The sequence below is a fragment of the Penaeus vannamei genome, chromosome 22 (genome assembly GCF_042767895.1).
Source record: "Penaeus vannamei isolate JL-2024 chromosome 22, ASM4276789v1, whole genome shotgun sequence".
NCBI classification, from domain to species: Eukaryota; Metazoa; Arthropoda; class Malacostraca; order Decapoda; family Penaeidae; genus Penaeus; species Penaeus vannamei.
In genome coordinates this window covers 12,440,076-12,460,817 of record NC_091570.1, presented here as the reverse complement: position 1 = coordinate 12,460,817, position 20,742 = coordinate 12,440,076, and the positions used below count along the sequence as shown (strand labels likewise).

General features: G+C 37.4%; 3 protein-coding genes across 6 annotated transcripts in view; 2 read left to right on the top strand and 1 right to left on the bottom strand.

Moving 5' to 3' along the window:
* The first annotated feature begins 6,120 nt into the window (after positions 1–6,120).
* Polr1D (RNA polymerases I and III subunit AC2 l(2)37Cg) lies at positions 6,121–10,734 on the top strand. Its single transcript, XM_027370658.2, has 4 exons — positions 6,121–6,280; positions 7,253–7,350; positions 7,495–7,651; positions 8,148–10,734. Exons 1-4 carry the CDS (start codon positions 6,209–6,211, stop codon positions 8,199–8,201), a joined length of 381 nt encoding a protein of 126 aa, XP_027226459.1. The 5' UTR covers positions 6,121–6,208; the 3' UTR covers positions 8,202–10,734.
* On the bottom strand, positions 10,278–19,299 carry LOC113818478 (probable tRNA (uracil-O(2)-)-methyltransferase). Of its 4 annotated transcripts, none has more exons than XM_070136583.1 (10): positions 19,181–19,299; positions 15,608–15,700; positions 15,208–15,282; positions 14,523–15,078; positions 14,149–14,271; positions 13,225–13,427; positions 12,660–12,908; positions 11,559–12,167; positions 11,188–11,373; positions 10,278–10,647 (listed from the first exon to the last, which is right to left on the bottom strand). In XM_070136583.1, the coding sequence occupies exons 4-10, from the start codon at positions 15,070–15,072 to the stop codon at positions 10,489–10,491; spliced, it is 2,079 nt and encodes a 692-aa protein (XP_069992684.1). In that variant the 5' UTR covers positions 15,073–15,078; positions 15,208–15,282; positions 15,608–15,700; positions 19,181–19,299; the 3' UTR covers positions 10,278–10,488. The 4 variants fall into 4 exon arrangements, with proteins under 4 accessions (XP_069992684.1, XP_027226457.1, XP_069992683.1 ...); XM_027370656.2 differs by having other exon boundaries at positions 15,212–15,282; XM_070136582.1 differs by lacking the exon at positions 19,181–19,299 and adding an exon at positions 18,845–19,010 and having other exon boundaries at positions 15,212–15,282.
* Positions 19,300–20,287: 988 nt separating this feature from the next.
* Positions 20,288–20,742, top strand: part of LOC113826019 (uncharacterized) — an 11,500-nt gene continuing 11,045 nt past the window's right edge. Inside the window, exon 1 of the mRNA XM_070136564.1 lies at positions 20,288–20,386. Within this exon, the coding sequence (XP_069992665.1) occupies positions 20,367–20,386 (20 nt within the window). The 5' untranslated portion in view covers positions 20,288–20,366. The remainder of the gene's footprint in view (positions 20,387–20,742) is intronic.

Sequence of the window (20,742 nt, the reverse complement as noted above, 5' to 3'; positions counted from 1 at the left end):
CGTTTTTCTCTAAGTTAATTTTATGCCAAGAGAAAGGAAATTTACCAAAAACAGGTGTTTAGTTAAAAGCCATACAAATGATTATTTGGCATTATGTATAACAACATCGGTAGCTTTTGTTTACTTGTAATGAAAGCAATATTAGGAAGACAGTACCATTCGTTTCTTTATAGATTTTAGAACGGAATGTTATTTGCCATGGAAATAAGCCAATTAATAAGACTCCAATAAAAACAAGAAATCTTTTCACTGCTATCCTAATCTAGGATAATTAATGATAACCCCTCCCCCCATCCCTTATTCGTTGTTGTCACAGAGGCAGGGCTTAGGAAATGGAGACTGAGGCCCATTGTAGTGGATCACCCATACCAAGGACCCCAGTCCATTAATTATTGCGAGACTTAGAAGACGGAGACTGAGGCCCAGTGTGTTGGATCGTCCATACCTTTGACCTCAGTTCTCGCCCCGACTAATTTTGCACGTTTTTTTCTTCTCCCCTTACCTTCATCATTGCCTGCTGTCCATAAGGTGTGAGAGGCATGATGAAAGGGTGGCTTTGTGTCAGTCATGAACGGCCTCTGAGAGCCATGGGCACGGTATTCCCTTGGTTAATCGCCAAGCCCAACTCCTTAAGGGGACCCTGAGGGGTAAACTGTTTCTTTTCCCCATTTACCTCGGGCTCACCATGGCCAATAATAAAGTTGTTTTATCCTTATAAGGGGCATTAAGACTTGCCCTTTCATCACCTAACCTATTTAAATTTGATTCCATTGGTATACCGACCCCCGCTTCTGACCACGGCTCCAACCACTGATGCTAATACTCCCTCCTTGATGTTTCTGAACCACCCATCCAGGTCACTACTCAGCTTTCCTCCCTTCCAGCATTCTCCACTCCATCTACTGCTTTCTTCTTCATTGTCTACATCTTGCCTACTACTCTTCCTCCCAATACCTTGCTCGTTGTTGTGAGAGGGCATAGGAGACGGAGATTGGGGCCCATTGTATGGAATCACCCCAACCTTGGGCCTCAGCCCTCGTCTCAACTAATTTTGCTTGGTCTTTTCTTCTTTTTCTTTTCCGACCCCTGCCCCACCTTTAACCATGGCCCCAACCACCGATACTAATATTCGCTCCTCGACGCTTACTGACAACTCTATCCATTCCAAAACACCCACCCAGGTTATTACTAGACCTCCAGAAAGCACCCCTTCCTCTCTCCCAACATTCTCCTCTCCATCTCCACAATTATCTTCAATGTCCTCTTTCCTTATTACTACTCTTCAATCTTATCGTCCTCCCCACCACTGTTCTACTCCACTCCACACCACCCCATCTTCCTCTCGCCCTCGTCCTTCTATTGCCTCTACCTTCTGCAAACCTTTTGATTACTCTCTTTGGCCCAACCAAGTGGGATCGATTCTTTGTGATTCCTCCCAAGGTCTATATAAGTATAAGTACTTATATAGACCTTGATTCCTCCCACAGTCCCATATTCTGAGAATACCCTACCCTTCTTACTCAACGGTGCCTCCAAACACATGTAGGCAAGGTTACCTTTCGCAGTCGCTCCGATCGTTCACACCTTGCTGCTACATCAGAATCCCAAGCTCGTGCACATTTACCCTAACTGACCTCACTGGCAAACCCACTCCTACCGAACCACACCTCTCTCTTAATACTTGTATTGGAACGGTTTCTATCCACCCAAATGCTTTTCCTATCTACAAGACTGATCAGAGTGAAAATGACCTACTTACCTGCCTTGCTGATTATGATGCAGTGGTAGTACAGTGTTACACTATTCCTCCCAGCGGCAAGCATAAGTCAATATTGCCAAGATTAGCTTCCATAGACATGACCTCCCCTATAAAGTATATATTGGTGAATTGTCCACTATGTTCGGCTACATCGATCACTTCATCGTCAATGTGAGAAATGATGGTGTTTTGGCCGCCCAGCCAAGCACTGTCGCTCCACAGCCCGCTACCCTTTTTGTGTCCCACCTGGTCAGGACCGTTCAAATTACCCTGCTCAGTCTCGTATATGTGCCAATTGTAGAGACTCCAGTAATGTATATTATATGAGTTGTCATGTCTATAAGGTTCAATGTGAGGTAGCAGTCCTCAGATTCAAACTAGGCCTCACTCTACGTGAGGCCAGACAGGAAGGACGACATATTCCAACTTATTCAAATTTCTGCATCTCCCCCAGTATCTTTCCCCTATACCCTAAACCATTCTACATCTACTCACCCCATCCCCCAGTCACATTCATTTTCCAATCTAAATCCAGATATTCCCCGATACCTACCCCTCCTCCTCACTTTATTTGTCGCACCAGGCAACCTAAACGTTCCACTCCACCTCCCACAGCTCCCTCTTCTGCTCCTCAGATATATATCTCCTCTTCTCCTCCTCTTAAGAGAACCTTTGTTCTCATCCTCTTCCCCCAACTCCCCTCCAGAAACCTTTGAAGACATCCCAAACTTCCTAAAGATGATCCAAGGGAACACTCCACTCCATCATACACCCGCCCCCCCCCCCCAAACCTGTTGCTACTCTTTCTACCTTTAAAGCATTTTCAGATATCCATCCTCCTCCTCCTCAAGTTCCCTCCACCCCCCTGCTGCTTCCACCTCTGCAAACCTTTTGAGTATTCTCTTGGCCCAGCCAAGTGGGATTTTTTGCGATTCCCACTGCGGCCCCTGACCCTAACTATACCCTTCTCTACCAAAGATGTCTCCAAAAACAAAGGCGAAGTTTCCTTTCGCAGTCGTTTTGATCGTTCACGCCTTGTCACAGTTCATTTCAATCCAGTTAGATTTGCGAGGTCGAGCTTCGCCCGGCCTTGTCTCTTGAGTGGCCCGGCCTGTGTTAACTATTTCTAGTTGACTCTTGTCACAGTCAGGGTCTTTAAATTCTATAGACCTTGGTCACAGTTACGTCTGATTCCCAAGCTCGTGCACTATCTACCCTGACTGACCTCACTGGTAAATCTATTCCTTCCGAACCTCACTCCTCTCTTAATACCTGTACCGGAACTGTTTTCGTCTCCCCGGCTGATTGTCTTGTCTACAAGGACTGGTCAGATTGTGAAAACGACCTGCTCGTCTGCCTTTTTGACTATGATGTAGTGGCAGTAGTGATGCATTATTCCTCTCAGAGGACAGCGTAAGATCTACTCCCTCATGAAGTTTATACCATTGGAGTCTCCTGCCCCATGAAGTTTATACCATTGGAGTCTCCTGCCCCATGAAGTTTATACCATTGGAATCTCCTGCCCTATCCGGCCATATCGACCCCCTTCCCCATTGATATCAGAATTGGCGTTTTGCTCACCCAACCCCATACAGCCGCTTCACAGCCTACTGCCTATGTGTCCAACCTTGTCATGACCGTTCAAAATACAATGCTCAATCACGAACGCGTGCCAATTGTGGTGGCTCCCATAATGTACTGGATAACAGCTGCCCTGCCTAGAAGCTTGAATGTGAGGTAGCAGTTCTCAAATTCAAACTAGGCCACTCTGTACGTGAGGTCATACAGGAAGCACGCCGAAAAGGATTCTCTCTTCCTACCACCTTAAGGTCTCTGCATCTCCTATAGTATCGCTTTCCTCTACCCCGAACCATTGTACCTCTAGTCCCTCTCTTCCCCAGTCAAATTTTTTCCAGTCTAAATCCAGATACTCCAATCTCTACCCTTCCTCATCGCTCCGCCTGTCGCACCAGGCAGTCTAAAATGTCCACTCCATCTTATCCTACCACATCCTCTCCTTGGATGTCTATCCCTTCTTCTCCTACTCACAAGAAAACCATTGTTTCTCACACCTCCCTAATGAACCTCCCTCCAGAAACTTGAAGACATCCAAAACTTCCTAAACATGATACAAGAAAATGCCCCCTTTCGCCATCCGCTCTCCAACCTCAATTCCTATTCACTCTACATTCAAAGTATTAGCCGTTATCCATCCTCCTCAAGTTCCCTTTACCCCTCTTCCTCCCACTCTCCCCCGAAACACCCCATCCTCTCCTACTCCATGTGCACCACCGTTCTTTCTTTTTTCTCCTTTATCTACTTGGATGATCACGCAGGGTCCTGTTTTATATGATTTTTTTTATTTGTGACCTTAAAAAGTTAATAAACGGAGCCTTTTCTGTCGCAGGTCTTAAAATGTCTTATATTTATATTTGCAGATAAATGTACATATCTGTTATATCGGAAATAATTTGTCAACATTAGACCTTTGCTTATCAACGCGACCGTTTACGTATGGGTCGTGTGCAAAAAAAAAAAAAAATAAAAAAAAATCATAATCTGGTGCGCAATCTATCCGAAAGGTGTAAAAATCGTCAGGGTGAATTTTGGTTACTGACACGTAAAGTAGGCGTACACATTATGAGGAAGTGGCTTCGGGTCTTAAAAAGCAATTGGTATGAATCTTAAAAAGTCTTAAAAAGATCTTAAATTTCATCAGCTTATACCTGCAAGAACCCTGTCACGTGACTCCCTTATATTGCACGTGTCCCCCGGATCCTTCCCCTTCCTGATATTCTTCCTAATGCTTCACCACCTTATGTTCACGTACCTCATTATCTGGATTTTCTACTTCATCAACTGCCATTTCTAACCATATCATCCGCTGATTGTTTTATAGTGGGTATTTTGCAGTTTTCATTGTTGCTCTCCCTTCTTCAGAGACATATACTGTTAAAAATATCCAAATTCATATGCAAATATTTAATTCGGATGCTTGATGGATGCAGCAGAAAAGTCTTTTTCAAAATCATGCGTGGATATTTGATTTCTACAATCCAATAACAAAAAATACACCATTAGAACTGACAGGTGCATTCATGGCACTTATTGCGTATAATAAGAGTATCAAAAAGTCGTTTCTTTCACACCTTGAGTGCTACTGTAAGAAAGAGAAAGAGAGAAAGTAAGAGAGTGAGATATCGAGAGGGAGGGAGAGAGAGAGAGAGAGAGAGAGAGAGAAAGAAAGAGAGAGAGAGAGAGAGAGAGAGAGAGAGAGAGAGAGAGAAAGAGAGAGAGAGAGAGAGAGAGAGAGAGGGGGGGGGGGGAGGGGGTGAAACAAATAGATAAAGAGAGAAATAAAGAGAAAGTGAGAGTGAGAGAGGGAGTGAAAAAATAAAGAGAAAGAGAGAGAAATAAGGAAGAGATAGATAAAGAGAGCAGGGGGGGGCGAGGGAGGGGATATGGGTGGGAGGGAGGAAGGTAGAGAGAGTGTGTGAAAGAAAGAGAGAGAGAGATAACAGAAAGAAAGATAGATAGAGTGAGTGAATAAAAGAAAGAAAACAAGAGAAATAGAGAAAGAAGGAGTAACGGAGAGAGAGAGAGAGAGAGAGAGAGAGATAGATAGATAGATAGATAGAGAGAGTGAGTGAGTCAGAGAGCAAGGGAGTGCGAGAATCAGAGTGCAAGAGAGTGAAGGAGAAAGTAGAAGATGAGAGAAGGTGTGTGTGTGTGGGGAGAGAGAGAGAGAGAGAGAGAGAGAGAGAGAGAGAGAGAGAGAGAGAGAGAGAGAGAGAGAGAGGGAGAGAGAGAGAGAGAGAGAGAGAGAGAGAGAGAGAGAGAGAGAGAGAAAGAGAAAGAAAGAGAAAGAGAAAGAGAAAGAGAAAAAGAGAAAGAAAGAGAAAGAGAAAGAGAGAGAGAGAGAGAGAGAGAGAGAGAGAGAGAGAGAGAGACAGAGAGAGAGAGGGGGGGGAGGGGGGGGAGAGAGGATGTCATTTACAAATAAAAATGATTACAACAATTCTGTATAGAAAATGGTTAAAACCTAGAACAAGAGATTATGTTTTTAAGTATATCTTAAAAGTCCATAATTGTTATCTATTTAGATACGCATTGCAATGGAGTACGATAACATTACTATCCCGTACGACATGCAAACAAACCCACATGTTATTTTACTTTACTTCCCGGTCACATAATAAAGCTTCTTGCAGTAAAAGTTAGAATGATCTATTAACGTTTATGCAAACCGATTAAATATTTTAAAATTATTGCGATGCACTGTTATTTTCAAGATATTTTGTAGATGTAATCACAGAGTGATACATAACTAAAATCTCGATTAAACGAATCCTCTACGTCTTCTCAGATGTAAACATTAACAGCAAAACACAGCAGTTGCAGAAGCTAGCACATTTTACTATTCAACCGACCCTAGCATAGTCTGACACCATGCCCGTCGGTCCTGATGGATTTCGAGTGCCAAATGCTAATGAAGGTGACTCGAAAAATAAATTGGAATGGGTATGTAATCAAATTATTTGCTTCAAAACTTAAATATACAGTTCAGCTTAGAAATGATTGGTGTAGCTTGTCAGAGCCTAAGTCTTCAACTCTATATTACAAAATTTAATAGATAATCAATATTGCCATGATTGGTCGTGGCCGAAGGGATGACTGATTGGGGGCTCTGCCACTCAATATCCCCTGACAAATATTGTATTTACCTTGGCATGTACAGCAGGATAGAGCAGAAACTCGGGAGCACGGAGTGGCTGTTAGCAGTGCTTTCCATGATAATTTTCATTTTATTGTGGTTATACTATTCATGTCTCCAGATTATTTCTTACATTAACAACTGCAGTGTGTTGACTTTAAAAAAATATCATCTTTAGTTTGCTCAAACATCCATATTGTATATATTATCCATAATTTTTTAGATCATGTCTGCATCTTAAAACCCATTGAATTTTTTATCATTGAACTTCTATTGACATCAAGCCAAAAATATTTAAAAGATAATCAGTGTGACTTATAGATACACTCAATTAAAACATGTAAAACCTCCCAAAACAATTCACAGTAACAAGATTTTGCATTCTGGACGGGGTGGAGAACCAAGCTCCCTAACAATGGGAAGAATATAGTAATAACTACATCAACTAGCCTTGTCATTTTTGTTGTTTAGTGCCAGCTAAAACCATGATAAATGCACATTAGACCCCATGAGTCCAGTGATACTAATTTTTATGGATTATTAGATGCACATATGAATGAGAATTTCCCTGAAAAGTAATGAAAAAACATAGTATTTCGATATTCTCTACTAATATTATCACTTGATATTCTAATAAATATCCTTTCTTCATTCTTAGTTTTAGTGTCTCCTACAAGTCATAAAAAAATGTTCTCTTCCATTTTACCATTATTTGAAAATTGAAGATTTTCTCTCAGTTTAGTGACAGTTATGTACATATTTGTATATTTACTTTACAGCTGGTGGGGCCAGGGCAAGATGAATATTGCCGTACTTTTGTAATCAATGAAGAAGACCACACACTAGGAAATGCATTGAAACACATAATTGTACAAAAGTAAGAATAAATTATTGTCTTTCATAATACAGTATGATGTTTTTATGTATATAAAGTAAAGTACTTTTATTTGTTTTTGATAACTGATAATACCATACCATATTATCTAATAAGCATTCTCTTATGTACACCATTACTTTACAGCCCAGCTGTCTCATTCTGTGGATATACAGTGCCTCATCCAATGGAACGCAAAATACATGTTCGTATACAAACAAATAAAGTTCCAGCAGTCCAAGTACTTCGACAAGCACTAAAGGAGCTGAAGGAACAGAATGAATTTATTAGACAAATGATTAAGGTAAGTAAAAATGGGTGGGCCACCACACCAGTTCTTCCAGCTGGCAATATCCTTCCTTATTACCAATTTTATTAGAAAATGTGCACCCACCAATGAATATTAACAGGACTGTACCCTAAATGTTCAAATCTTCAAGGACCTGCACCTCAGTGCTCTCGCTGCTGGGAAATTACTGGCCTACACCCCCTTTATAAAAATAAGTAGGAACAGCTGTGTGGGAATGCAAGTAACGAAAGCTTAAGGATTCAAATTTTAATAATTCTGACAAAAACCTTGTCTTCTTTAGGGAATTTTAGATAGAAATACTTTTTCTGACTGAGCAGGATATCTGAGAATATAAAATCCATAAATAACAAAAAAAGGATAATAAATGTAAATCACATATTGCCAAAAACAGTAAATAGTGTATTATTCAGGGGGAAGCACACTTTGAAGAACCTATGCTTCCACATAGTAACTAGAATTATGAATTACAGCTTTATTTTTTTACCCACAGGATGAAGTTAAAAGATATCAGGAGGCTCATCCAGAGGAAGAGAATATGGAATGATTATGTCTGATTAAGAAGTAATGATTAAGTTGTATGTCATTAAGTAGAGTTTAGGTACTCATAAATAAAATGTCATAAAAAATGCACTTTAATTAATATAATCCAGTAAATGCCTTGTTTTTACTAGAACATTTCTAATGTTCTACTATTCACTATTAATGAAAAGTTTTCAAGGCTTTGTCTATGGAAAGGTAACATAATTTTCAAGACAAAAATAAATCATTTGAAAATTACAATATCTTAAATTTCTTTCTTAATGGTAATGACTGGTATTTTTTTAAAGAATCCATTAACCTATTGGATAAAGGTGATTAACTGTCATGCCATGGAAAAATTTTTGCTTAAGGGTGACAGGAATATGCTGTCATGCAAAACTTTGGCTGAGGGCCAGAGTGACAGAAATGACTGCTCATGAGTGCAGAAAGTTGTTGGAGGAAGTGAGACGCTATGGGCTTTTAGGAAGGGGCTATTGCATTTTTTCCACCTTCTCTAGGAAGGACAATATTTCCTTGCTCAGGATCCTACTCCTGTCCAACATAACCAGCACCATACGTGTGTTACAAGAAAATTGAATGATACAAAAATATTTTTAAAATAACATAAATACGACAAGGAAAAAAAGTCTATAGATATCTTGATACAGTATATCAATGGAAAATTGTAAACCTTGGAAAATGTCAAAAAAACACTAAAGAGAGATGCTAGTGTTGAAAGGTCTTGATACAGCATGAGTGTTTCATTTGGGTTGGGAATACAAGCCACACACCTGGGAGTGTCGTCACTCAAGTAAGCCTAATTCCCAGATTTCGGTCCACCTGTGAGCCATGAGGCACCTGGATCCAACGGATTAAATAGGAATTGCTGCTAGTTGTTTTACATGTCTGCCACAGAAAAGTGGAAGTGTAGTATGAATATCATAAAGTTTATTTTGACTTATACAGAAAAAGTAAAAATGAAACTAATAATGCTACTTAACAAGAAATGTTATTTTTATATGGATTTTACATCTTCAACATATGAGATTCTAATGTGAAATTGAAACTTCAGTTACGTAACTTTAGTTCTCAAAAATGAGGTGAGTATTTGACACTGCTAACCTGTTTGCTGACCTGCTAAAGCCTGAAATTTCAAGTCATGAAGTCAAAAATTCAAGAAATTATTTTCACTTGCCTGTCATAAACTCCCAAATATTTCCAGTGTAGCACTGTACTGATACTGTATCCTAGTCAACAAGGCAGGAAATCAGGTCATTTTCACATTCTGACCAATTATTCTTGTAGACAGGACAATCAGTCAGGGAGATTGAAACAGTTACAGTACAAGTAATAAGGGAGGAATAAGGCTGGGTAGGAATAGATTTGCTAGTGAGGTCAGTCAGAGTAGATAATGCATACAATTGGGACTATGATGTAACTGTGACAGGGCGTGAACAATCGGAGCGGCTGTGGAAACTGCCTACTTCTTTTTGGAGACATTGCTGGAAGAGAAGGGTACTGTCAGAGTAAGGGGCTGTAGGGGGAATCATAAAATATTGATCCCACTTGGCTGGGATAAAAAGAGAGCTCAAAAGATTTGTAGAGGAGGAAATAGCTGAAGTGCGAAGAAGGGAGGAAGAGGGAGTGGTGATGAATGAGGTAATACTGCGGGAAGATGTGCAGTAAGGATGAAGGTTAATATGGCAGGAGAGGTTTGAAAATTTAGGCTGTGGAGAATGAGGATATGGAGAGGAGGATTTTGAGAGAGAAGAAGGAATGTTTTCTGAAAGTTAGGTAATGACCAGAGTTGTGATCTAAGGAGAGCCAGAGGTCAACAAACCAGAAAGGATAAGTCAGTGGGGCTTGTTGATAAAGGGGCAAGCCTCATTGCCCCTAATGATGTTACAAAATCATTATTGTCCATGGTAAGCTTGGAATATATGAGGAAGAGAAATGATCCACTCCTCAAGGTCCCCATTCAAGGTAAGGGCTTGGTATCTAAGGGAGAATACTGTGATATAATAATACCATAACCTTTTGTTTTCCATAGTCAAATATTTATATATATTAGGAATATCTTGAAGGTAAATCAAAAGTACAATTGAGTTTATTTGTATTTAAAAACAGTATATACATGTCTACTAGATATAGAAAACAGTGAAATAGTTTCCACATGTTAAAGGCTTTCATTTAATAACAAAAGTGAAAAATATTTCTCCATCAAATTACCAGTCACAAGCTATAATTTATAAAAAGTACCAGATGATGATATTGTGATGTTTATGCTAACAGTTCATGACATTAAGAGAAGATTAAGGGCCTTGGTTGTTCTGAAGATCATCCTGACCATGAGCATAAACACACAATGTTGATGGTAGGGGGCAGCCCTGAGCATGATTACTGTGAAACCAGCACTGTTTAGTTTTTACTCGATTCTTTGGTACTTTTCCCATCAATGTTGGTGAAGGAACCTGAAAGTCATAAAAAATTAAATTAATGTATTTGGTTTTCCTGAAAGATTTATATTTTTCACCGAAGAAAAAACTTCTTCCAAACAATAATGTTTCATTATTCCTTTTTTCTGTTGCAATATAAAGACCATCTGTTAACCCACTGTTGCTGGGGCTGCAAGAATACATGCCATATACACTGTCTTTTTACTTACTGAATATCTTTACACACAGATAGCTCTACTGGTGCATATCTCCAAGGAGTCACTAGTCTTAGCTCACCTGCCTAAGCTTTCTATTTATGTTTTGATTTTTTTTATTATAATTATTGCTAAGAACATTAAAGTAATCACAATGTCAGCAACAATATTAACATTCAAGTTAAAAATATTAAAGAAAAAACAACAACAATTAAATTGAGGACACATGAGCTTACTATAAGTGACTGAGCACTTGTGGAGCCATCTATGCTCAAACAAAATGCACAAAAGAAAACAGCAGGCAGTGTGTGATTATCCAGCACACTGGGTAAAATTGAAGATTCTCAACCTTTGTATTTACCTGCAAACTGACTTCTCCCTTCAAAGTGGAAAATATATGCTTATGATTCCTCAGAAAAGTTTGTAGACCTCCACACTCATTTTTCAATGCCGATAACTGTCTGGGAGACATTCTTTTTGCTAAATCGCCTAAGACAATGCTGCCTCCTCTATCCCATTTCAGTATGCTGTTTTCTGTTGAAGGAACCTAAAGAAAGAAAAAGTAAGTGTATTATTATTTTTTTTAAATAATAAACTGATATTCTGTGATTTAGTATTAAAAAAAAAAAAAAAAAAAAAAAAAAAAAAAAAAAAAAGGACATTTCTGGGAAACATCCTTAAAACTGTTATAAGACTCATAAAAACAACAAAATGAGATCTCATCTCACTTACCTCAACTAAATGTTTTTTTTCCATGAGTATTCCTACAACTGTTGATATGAGATCTTCTTTCACAGTTTGGTCCAGTTTTGTACAATTACGCACTGGCTGGATGGCTTCTCTTGCTTTGAAATTGTTTGACCAAAGTTCAGAATCCAGAGTTTCCCTTGCATTATTTTGCAAGCTAGTCTCATGCTTTCCATTTGAAGCCTGATTTACTAAACTATTAGCATTAGCTTCATTTCTAATTCTGATAAATTCCTCTACTGCCTTAAAAATCCTAGGCATCTCACTTTCTACATAGGTTCTCTCTTGACCAATAAGACATATTCTCTTTGTTGATGGAATTCTCAACTTGTCTTGCCACATTTCAAAACCACATATATCTCCTACTTCCTTTACATAATCCAAATATTCTGAGTACTGGCTCTTGCTAGCTGTTTTCCTTCTATATTTACAATCAAAATCGTGGGCACAACATGGAATAACAAAGAAGCGAGTTGTAAATTTTGACTTGGCAGCAATGACAGGTAGCCATGGGGTTAGTTCATCTGAGTGGTTGCCAATGAGCCAATCAAATTCTGGAAACAAATTTTTATCTGATGGCTCAACAACTCCTTCCTGGAATAAAACCAATTTCTTCATTATATTTCTATACTTACTATTGCTAAACAGTAAATATATATCATATAAAGGATTTTTTACAAAAATATGTAAAGATTATGAATACACTTGAAGATCTTTTATCCTTTTCCTTTCTTTTCAAAGCATACTGCAAAAAAATATGATCAAAGAAATGATAGATGAAGAAAATACTTAACCAAAAGTAAAGTTCTAGGCTACAACTATGGTTAGCATTACAATGAATTTGGTATCTGTCTTACTACTGTATTCTACTTTAAATCATGCATATATTTAACATTCATACAATGCATTGTATGAATTAAATTATCAATCATAATTTCATTACATGTATAAAAAACAGTTGTCATCCACTTCATCATAACTTTGTAATGAAACTACCAATATCACCATTTGCTATGCATTTTACAAAATCATCTGCACTGTAACTGCTGTAGTAAGGTAGACCACTGAATAAAAATTTAATCTTACCTTCAAGTTTACATTCTCTGGAAACATATCCCATATGTTCCGTTTCTTGAGGTCTATTCCAATGCCTTTATAACCTTCCATTGTTAAAATGTAAACAAGTAGTCCATTCCCACACCCAAGATCAGCAAATGTCTGATATTCTGTTTGTCCCTTTTTCTCTCTCTCTTGTTGCCAAAGGAGAATCAAGTATGTGGCTATAGCAACGTCTTCAAATACAAACTTTGTTGGGTCTGTTACTTCTGGCCACATCTGGAAATACATCTCTATTATAAGTCATACAGACCATAAAGAGACTAAAACTTCAAACATTTATATAATTTTCTCCATTTTCTGTATTATTATTTTTTTAAGAACATAACAATGTGAAAATATGCTCATGTCTTTATTTTGGTATAACTAGCTTCTTACTTCACTTAGGTATGTTGTGATAAGCATTATATGTTCATAAACTTTTAGGACACTTTTTGACATTAAGATTTAGATAATATATAACTACTGAATAAAATTCAATCAGCATCATCAGTACTTTTAAGAAAAAAACTTATTAAAATTTATGAAAACTTGCCTCAACAAGTGGTTGCCCATATTTAATCTTGAGTTTCTGATATAAACTGTTATATTCTTGTACATCTACGAGCTTAAGGGATCCTCTGTCTTCCACATTTCCATCTTCCTCTACCTCAGAAGCCCATTTCACTAGTTTTGGGAGAACATTTTGCTTCAGCCATGTGACATTTGGGTCATTATCCTTGATCTCCTCTTCAGTACCTAATCACAAATAAACAAAATGATTAAGAAATCCTTAAAGGGATTAAAACTTGATGAGCTCTCCAAACACAAAGATATTGTACTAAAGCACAGCATAAATATGCAAATATATATAATGTATAAAGTATCAGTTGACTCATTTATTCTGTCATTGTAGTTTTGTTAATAGTTTTGTCTAAAAACTGCTTAGTTACCAAAAATTCAATTCCTACTCCTACTGACTACACATATTAACCCCATTACTTATGCTGTAGGGAGATAAGGTTTTATTTTTACTATTATTATCATTTATTACCATTCCTATTAATACAAACTAGTGATAATGATAATGCTTAAAGTAAATACTTTTCTTTCCAAAATTCCAAGGAATGGGGTTAATTGGTGAACCAGGCAGGGATAATAATTATATTTCGAAAGCTTATGTATGTGTAAACAAAATTTATAAACTAAAATCACTGCAAGCACAGAATGTATACATGCTCTTCAAGCATGAACAAGTTTCTGAGACAAGCAGACAATTAATTTTTATCATTCTGCTACCTAGTTTTGGATGTAAAAATTTCCTTTGGATAACAAAACACACAGTACATATCTCAGATTACTACTGCACTAGATACAGTTTCTGATAAGGAATTATAATTCTTTTCAACAGAAAGGAAACTGATTACATGTATAATTATTTTACATTACAGCATTACCAACAAATTTAAAGTATCTTTACCTATAATAGCTGTTAATGAGATGTCATGGTTTGTAAAGCGGAAGGAATAGTGAATCCTAGGGCTAATGCTCTGTGTGCTTCCTGTTTTTTCCGGGAAGAAACTAACTTGGAGCATCCTGCCATCTGAAAGAATTGTATGAAAAACTCATCATAGACCTGGTCTTTATGGCTGAATCAGGATATTACAACAAGTTTATAGCAGAAATAGAAGCTTAGGATTTCTGCTTGAGCTGCTTTTTTTTCTTTAGGAAAAAAAGTCAACTCTTTTAAATATGCATAGCAGCCTATTGACAATATTCACATATAAATACTATCTATGCCTGTATAAACACAGGAATAACTGTGTATTTGCACTCTTCCTACAGTATTCATACCTATAACTACAACTTCAAGAAGAGAAGAATATCTCTTGAGTTGTCTTGGAAGAACCTTCCGAATTATGGCCACCTTCAGGTCCTTCACTTCAGCAAGCTTCTGCCAAGGAATGCTTTTGCCTCCTACAGTAGCTTCTGAAACATTTGACAGGTGTTCCTTGCCTTTGTCCTCTCCAGCACCACTTATTTCTTCCTCACTTTCTACTAAATTATCTGAAGTTGATGTAAATCCTTCCTGTATTAATATCTTTTTTAATGTTTGTACTTGTTCTTCACTGTCTTCAGATTCTGAGTTATTATCTACTTGCTTTTCTTCAATGTCACAATTGTAAGAATTGATATGGGCTCCCTGCCTGACCTTCATGACATTGCTCATATGTGAAATGAGAGAACTGCGGCAATATTCATCATGGCACACACCAATCCATAAATTTGCTACCCCACAAAGTCTACGATTTACAATGTGTGGTTTCTCAGTGTAAATACGGGCTGCTCCCCAAAACTGGTTGGCGTTGGCTTCAACTGGTAAACTATGTACTATCTTGTCCATTGTGCTCTGTTATAAGAGAAAACATTTGTTGGAAAAAATACTTGCCTACATTGACTATAACTAAGTAAACGTATAGTTATTTTCTGATTTTCAAAGCATATAATTTTATTTCAATATACCATAACCAAGGCTTACCTACTTGATGATAGTTCTTCCTTTGATACCTGCTTAACAGTATCGTCAGACTGCCTACTTTTTTATTTTTGAGTACTGCAAATAGATAACATTATTTTATGTAATAGTGCCATATTAAACTTTAAACATAGGGTTCATTTTAACTTCACAAGTGTCACTCAGGCATAATTCTAAATTTATATTTTATTTAAGGCTTCTCAAACATACACTCTTTTACTTATTCCATATGGCATTAATATTCACAAGCCTTTACTTTCTCTAAATGATATAAATAAAAATATACAAAAAACACAATTGTGTCAAAATACTAAAAACTAGCAAACTGCAGAAATAATCTGCTGGTCAAGTTCAGTTTGTTACAACAAATAGAGCTAACTGTTACATAGTTACTCACTCATACCTTTTCCACAATCCACTTGCCATCTTCTACTGCTCTCTCGATTATCTGACTTATTCGTTCAGGATCAATTTCATCTGAGTGCTGTGTGAAACCCTAGAGGAAAATACATTTTATGAATTATATTTCAAAGCATCATTTAAATAATTTCAAACAAAATTTAATGCAAAGAGGATTGCACTTTCTTTTGCAGATGTATGGAATATGATAAACAAAATAAAGTGCAATACATTTTAAACCGTATATGAAGCTATTTTGACTGTCATGAGTGGTGGAGGTGCATGGGTCTTCTAAACATTTACAAAAAAATAATTCAAATTACACTACACAAGTTACATATCCACTAAACTACATAGAATATTAGGAGTGAGTAAGTTTCTAGTATAAACCTGTCATTACTGAATGCTGAAATTTGATAGGTTTTGCAATAAATTGTGCCATTCCTTTATTGAAAAACAAACATTGTACCTTGGTTTTCTTATATGTAATAAAATTTTAGCCATATGCCATAACTGATGTGGTTTGAAACAATCAGTATAACCATTACAAGTAGAAACAACTTCATGTCATTTCCTTTACCAGAACTTTACTGTAGGAAGCAAATAAATAATGTGCTAAGAAATCAATAAATTAGGATTCTAGAATTCACTAAAATTATGTCAGCAATAGCCAATCACCTACCACCTTGCAAATATACCAGCTTAAGCTCTAGATGCACTCTTGTGCATCTAGACTACAATCCATTAAATGGATTGTAGTTCTCCCATTTTGTTAATATTTGTTTCATTTCTTAAATAGCTGACAGTATGTGACCCATTTTCAATTTATCTGTCAGGTACAAAAAAGCAATGCTAAACAAAGATTCTAACATATCATGTTATTTAATTTCATTAGGGAACCACATAACTGTAGAAGATATTTTTCACTCCTTAGGACTTCTACCTAAGGAGCAGTGAAAATTATTTGATCAATTTCATTGTGTGCACATCTAATAATTAGTAATAAAACTAAAATTACCGCCAAACAAGGAAAACATCAGGCATAAAGTAAAATCATCAATTAATAAGTCTCACAGAACTGTATAATACTTATCAACCCTTTGACTGCATAGAATACATATATCTGCTAATTATCTGATATCTAAAGACGAGTGAGTTATAGCCCCTCAAAAGTACCCTTAAAAGTCATTTTTTATTCTTGTTCATTGAAAAATCATATGTTCTTGGACCAAAGTTTTAGGCAGTTTGGAAATTACCTTTTCCGTCCTTCTAGTTTATCATTTGACTGGCTGATTGCCGTGGGACTCCACATGTGGTCCAATATAGGGTGCAAAGCACCTGTTGGCACTGAGTTAACCCATTTACGACAGGTGTCCCATATATGAGACACCCAGAAAAATAAACATTGCCTGGCATCCCACCAGAGTGACGTTGGATCAGACCTTGCGCTCCTAATACATTGTGGACCATGGCTGACACAAGGTAGATTCCGGGCCAGCCCTGCACGCCAATTTTGTAACTGCCTGGAAACTATTATTTTTGGCTTCAAAATATACCCATGCTGGTGGGTTAATGAAAAATTGACAGTGAAAAGTAGTCATGTTATCTTTGATCATAATTCCCTAGTTTGACAAATTCTTGTCATAGACAATGCAGTCTGCTAGGGAGATGGAGATAATTCTGGTACAAGTACTGTGGGAAGGATGAGGCTGGGCATGAATGGGTTTGCCAGTGAAATCAGTCAGCTTTGGGATTCAGATGTATCGGTAACAAGGTGATAGTGGCTACTTTTGCTTACTTGTTTTTAGAGGCATTACTGGAAGAGGAGAGTAGTTGTTAGAGTAGAGTGGATCACAAAAAAACAATCTCACTTGGCTGGGCTAAATTGAATATTCAAAAGATTTATACAGGAGGAGGTAGTAGAAGGACAGGGCCTTGTGGGAGAGGGGTGTTGTTAAGTGTAGTACTACTGCAAACATTAGTAACTGAGGAAGGGTTAGTAGTGTTCAGGAGTTGTGGTCAAGGGAGAGCTTGAGGTCTAGGCACCAGGTGAATTAAAATGAGTGGGCTAGTTGATAAAGGGGCAAGAGTGATTTTTTTTCAATACAAACACACTTGTCAGAGATTAAGTCACCAATTCTATGTCACAAAATTTAATCAACAATCTAAATGGCTGCGACTGGCATGCCCACCTGAAGTGAGGGTTGATGGGGCTCTGCCCCAGAACACCCCCAGACAAACATTTTCTTCACCTTGGTATGCATGGCAAGATAGAGATGAAGCTCGGGAGCATCAAGTGGACTTTGACTGTAAGCAGCAATTTCCATGGCATTATTGTTCATGTCTGCATATTATTTCTTAAACCAACAACAGTAACTTTTCTTTCTCTGCAACAATATGATCCTCTTGAGGGGTAAGGCCTAAACAATGTATTCCGGGCCCATGGCACCCCTTGGCTGTTCATGACTGGCACAAAGTCAGCCTTTCATCCTTTCAACACAGCTCTCACACCTTAGGAAGTGGATAGAAGATGGGGTTGAAGAAGAGAAGGAAAAAGAAAAAGTAAGAAGAAAAGAATGTGTAAAATCAGTTGAGTCACTGGCTGAAGCCCGGGGTAGGGGTGATTCCCTGCATTTGGCCTCAATCCTTGTCTCCTTAGCCTCACCACAACAGCAATGGGCATTGAATGGATAAAAATATGTAGGTAGAAGTGGCAAAATGTTAATTATTCCTTGACTAGTTAATGTTGGTGTTTCCTTGAAATAACAACAATGCAGCAGTATTTAGTAATATTATGGGTTAATCTTTACAGTATGATTGCAGTAAGCAAAGGCAAATTGAAGATGATATTCTTGTAGAGAACACAAATCTGTTGGTACAAAATAATCTGCAGACATGAATGGTAATGCCACAAATCTTTTACAATACATTGTATAACTGACTGTGACAATTTTGGTATCAATGGAATTTTTCACCCTCTAGTACACATATATGTAGGAATTATGCCGTGTAACCCCCACAAACCCACCGCATTCTTAGCCCCGATAGCAAGGGTGGGCATGAAAGGTACCAAAGAAATTGCAGAGTAAACTAACAATAACATATTAAAATAGTGAAGAAAATACATCCCTATACTGTTGCAACCACCCCACTGGGGATAATGCTGCCAACCCTCACCCAAGATAACAAAGAATACTCCATGTATTCACGGCAGGACAGTGTTGGACAGATTGCAAATTACCCTCCCGAGTTTCAGCTCTATCTTGCTGTGCACAAGGTGAAGACGTTTCCAGCGGGGTGGGGGTGATGGGGGGATGAGCCCCACATCAACTCTCGCCTCGGCAGTGCCCTAGTCACGGCAATTTAGTTTGCCGACGTGTAGTTGGGATCTTCAATCTCTGGCGAGTGTATTCTGTATCTTCTTTCTAAAAGTGATGCAGTTTACCCCCGTAAAGTTCAATTATATACCTGTCGTATGAAATGCCGGTAATAACCTTGTGCTTCATCTGGAAGCTTTTTACATTCCTTAAGGAGATGCTTATACAGCTGCTTTGATGTTTCGATGGTGGTTGCTGACCTTAAGATTCTACTGAAGAACACCATTTCATAAAGTACAACTGGATACTGAAACACGTATGACTGTATCTCGAATGATGCAACATGTTCTGAGTCCAAAAATCAGCTGTTCGCTGTCCGTTCTTGGATATGTCATGACGTCACGAAAGACATCTCTTTCACAAATAAGATTTTTTCGCATATGCTGTGCGTTATGGAACAATATCATATAATATATATTCATGAAAATTATCGGGCTGTTTTCTTGAAGACCCAAAAGCAAACAGTTTATTCGATTATATATGATGATATATTTGGATTTATCTATCATATGTTATATTCCAATCAACAGCCTGTTTCCATGTATTCAATCTACCTTTTGCAATTTATTATTACTCGACTGAAATTTCAACTCATTACTTTTATGTTGTGTTTCAGGAACAATACAGCAGACAAAAATTATATCCGTTTCAATATTATACCTAAAATGGAAAAAATGGTGTTGCAGTTTTGTCAAACCTGAACTATTAATCTTAATGTAGTTTATTTTGTATGAGAGAGAGAGGGGGGGACAGGGAGAAAGAAAGAGATAGAGATAGAGATAGATAGATAGATAGATAGATAGAGAGAGAGAGAGAGAGAGAGAGAGAGAGAGAGAGAGAGAGAGAGAGAGAGAGAGAGAGAGAGACAGACAGACAGACAGACAGACAGACAGACAGACAGACAGACAGACAGACAGACAGACAGACAGACAGACAGACAGACAGACAGACAGACAGACAGAGACAGAGACAGAGATTGCAGCATACTTTTACCTTTAGCCTGGATTATGAATTAGCAGTACTCTTCAGATATGTTACATTTGATAATGAATTTCCAGAAGACTGAAAAAGATCCTAAAGAGATATTACATACAGGCGCATGTATATTCAAATATCCCGCTATTTTTGCGGTGAATAATCAAGCTAAAATCTACAATATTTAAGTTCTTGAATTTCAATATTAAAAAAAAACTTTGTCCTAATATCTTCCAATGAAGATTTGAATATAAATATACATTCAGATTTTGATAATTCCCTTTAAGTAAAATAATACACAAATAATTCAATATACAGCTGCTTCATTGACACCTCGATTCATTTGGTACCTCAGTTGAAAGACGAAAGGAGTAACATATTAAAAATTCAATTATAACCTTTCATTACGCAATGGACGACAACTTATCACGGTAATATTGTAAATGAATGTCTCATGTTTATTATAATGTACATGTTTCGTAGACTAGATGACATAAAAATGGGCTGAATTTGATAATCTTTCACTGTTGTAAGCTGATCAACAAATGTCAACGTTATGATTGGAGAGTGGCGAGAAAGATTTTCTTAATTGTGGATTTAATAACATAGAATGTACTTGAATAGACTTATGAAATAATTTCTTAGTAGTGGGATGCCTTAGATCAGTTATTTATATGTGATGGCTTTGCTTCCAGTAATGGGGATCTTAGTATTTGACAAGCCGAAAATGTGGACATTTAAACTATTCTATTGTATTCGGATCTCTGTTATGATTGCATACTTTATA

Excerpts from the sequence above, each read along its gene's own strand:
- Polr1D (XM_027370658.2), top strand. The coding sequence starts at position 6,209 with ATGCCCGTCGGTCCTGATGGATTTCGAGTGCCAAATGCTAATGAAGGT. Across the intron at positions 7,351-7,494 it reads AAACACATAATTGTACAAAA|CCCAGCTGTCTCATTCTGTG; the intron begins GTAAGAATAAAT and ends ATTACTTTACAG. Across the intron at positions 7,652-8,147 it reads TTATTAGACAAATGATTAAG|GATGAAGTTAAAAGATATCA; the intron begins GTAAGTAAAAAT and ends TTTTACCCACAG.
- LOC113818478 (XM_070136583.1), bottom strand. The coding sequence starts at position 15,072 with ATGGACAAGATAGTACATAGTTTACCAGTTGAAGCCAACGCCAACCAG. Across the intron at positions 12,168-12,659 it reads CAGAGAATGTAAACTTGAAG|GAAGGAGTTGTTGAGCCATC; the intron begins GTAAGATTAAAT and ends GTTTTATTCCAG. Across the intron at positions 10,648-11,187 it reads AGGGAGAAGTCAGTTTGCAG|GTTCCTTCACCAACATTGAT; the intron begins GTAAATACAAAG and ends TATGACTTTCAG.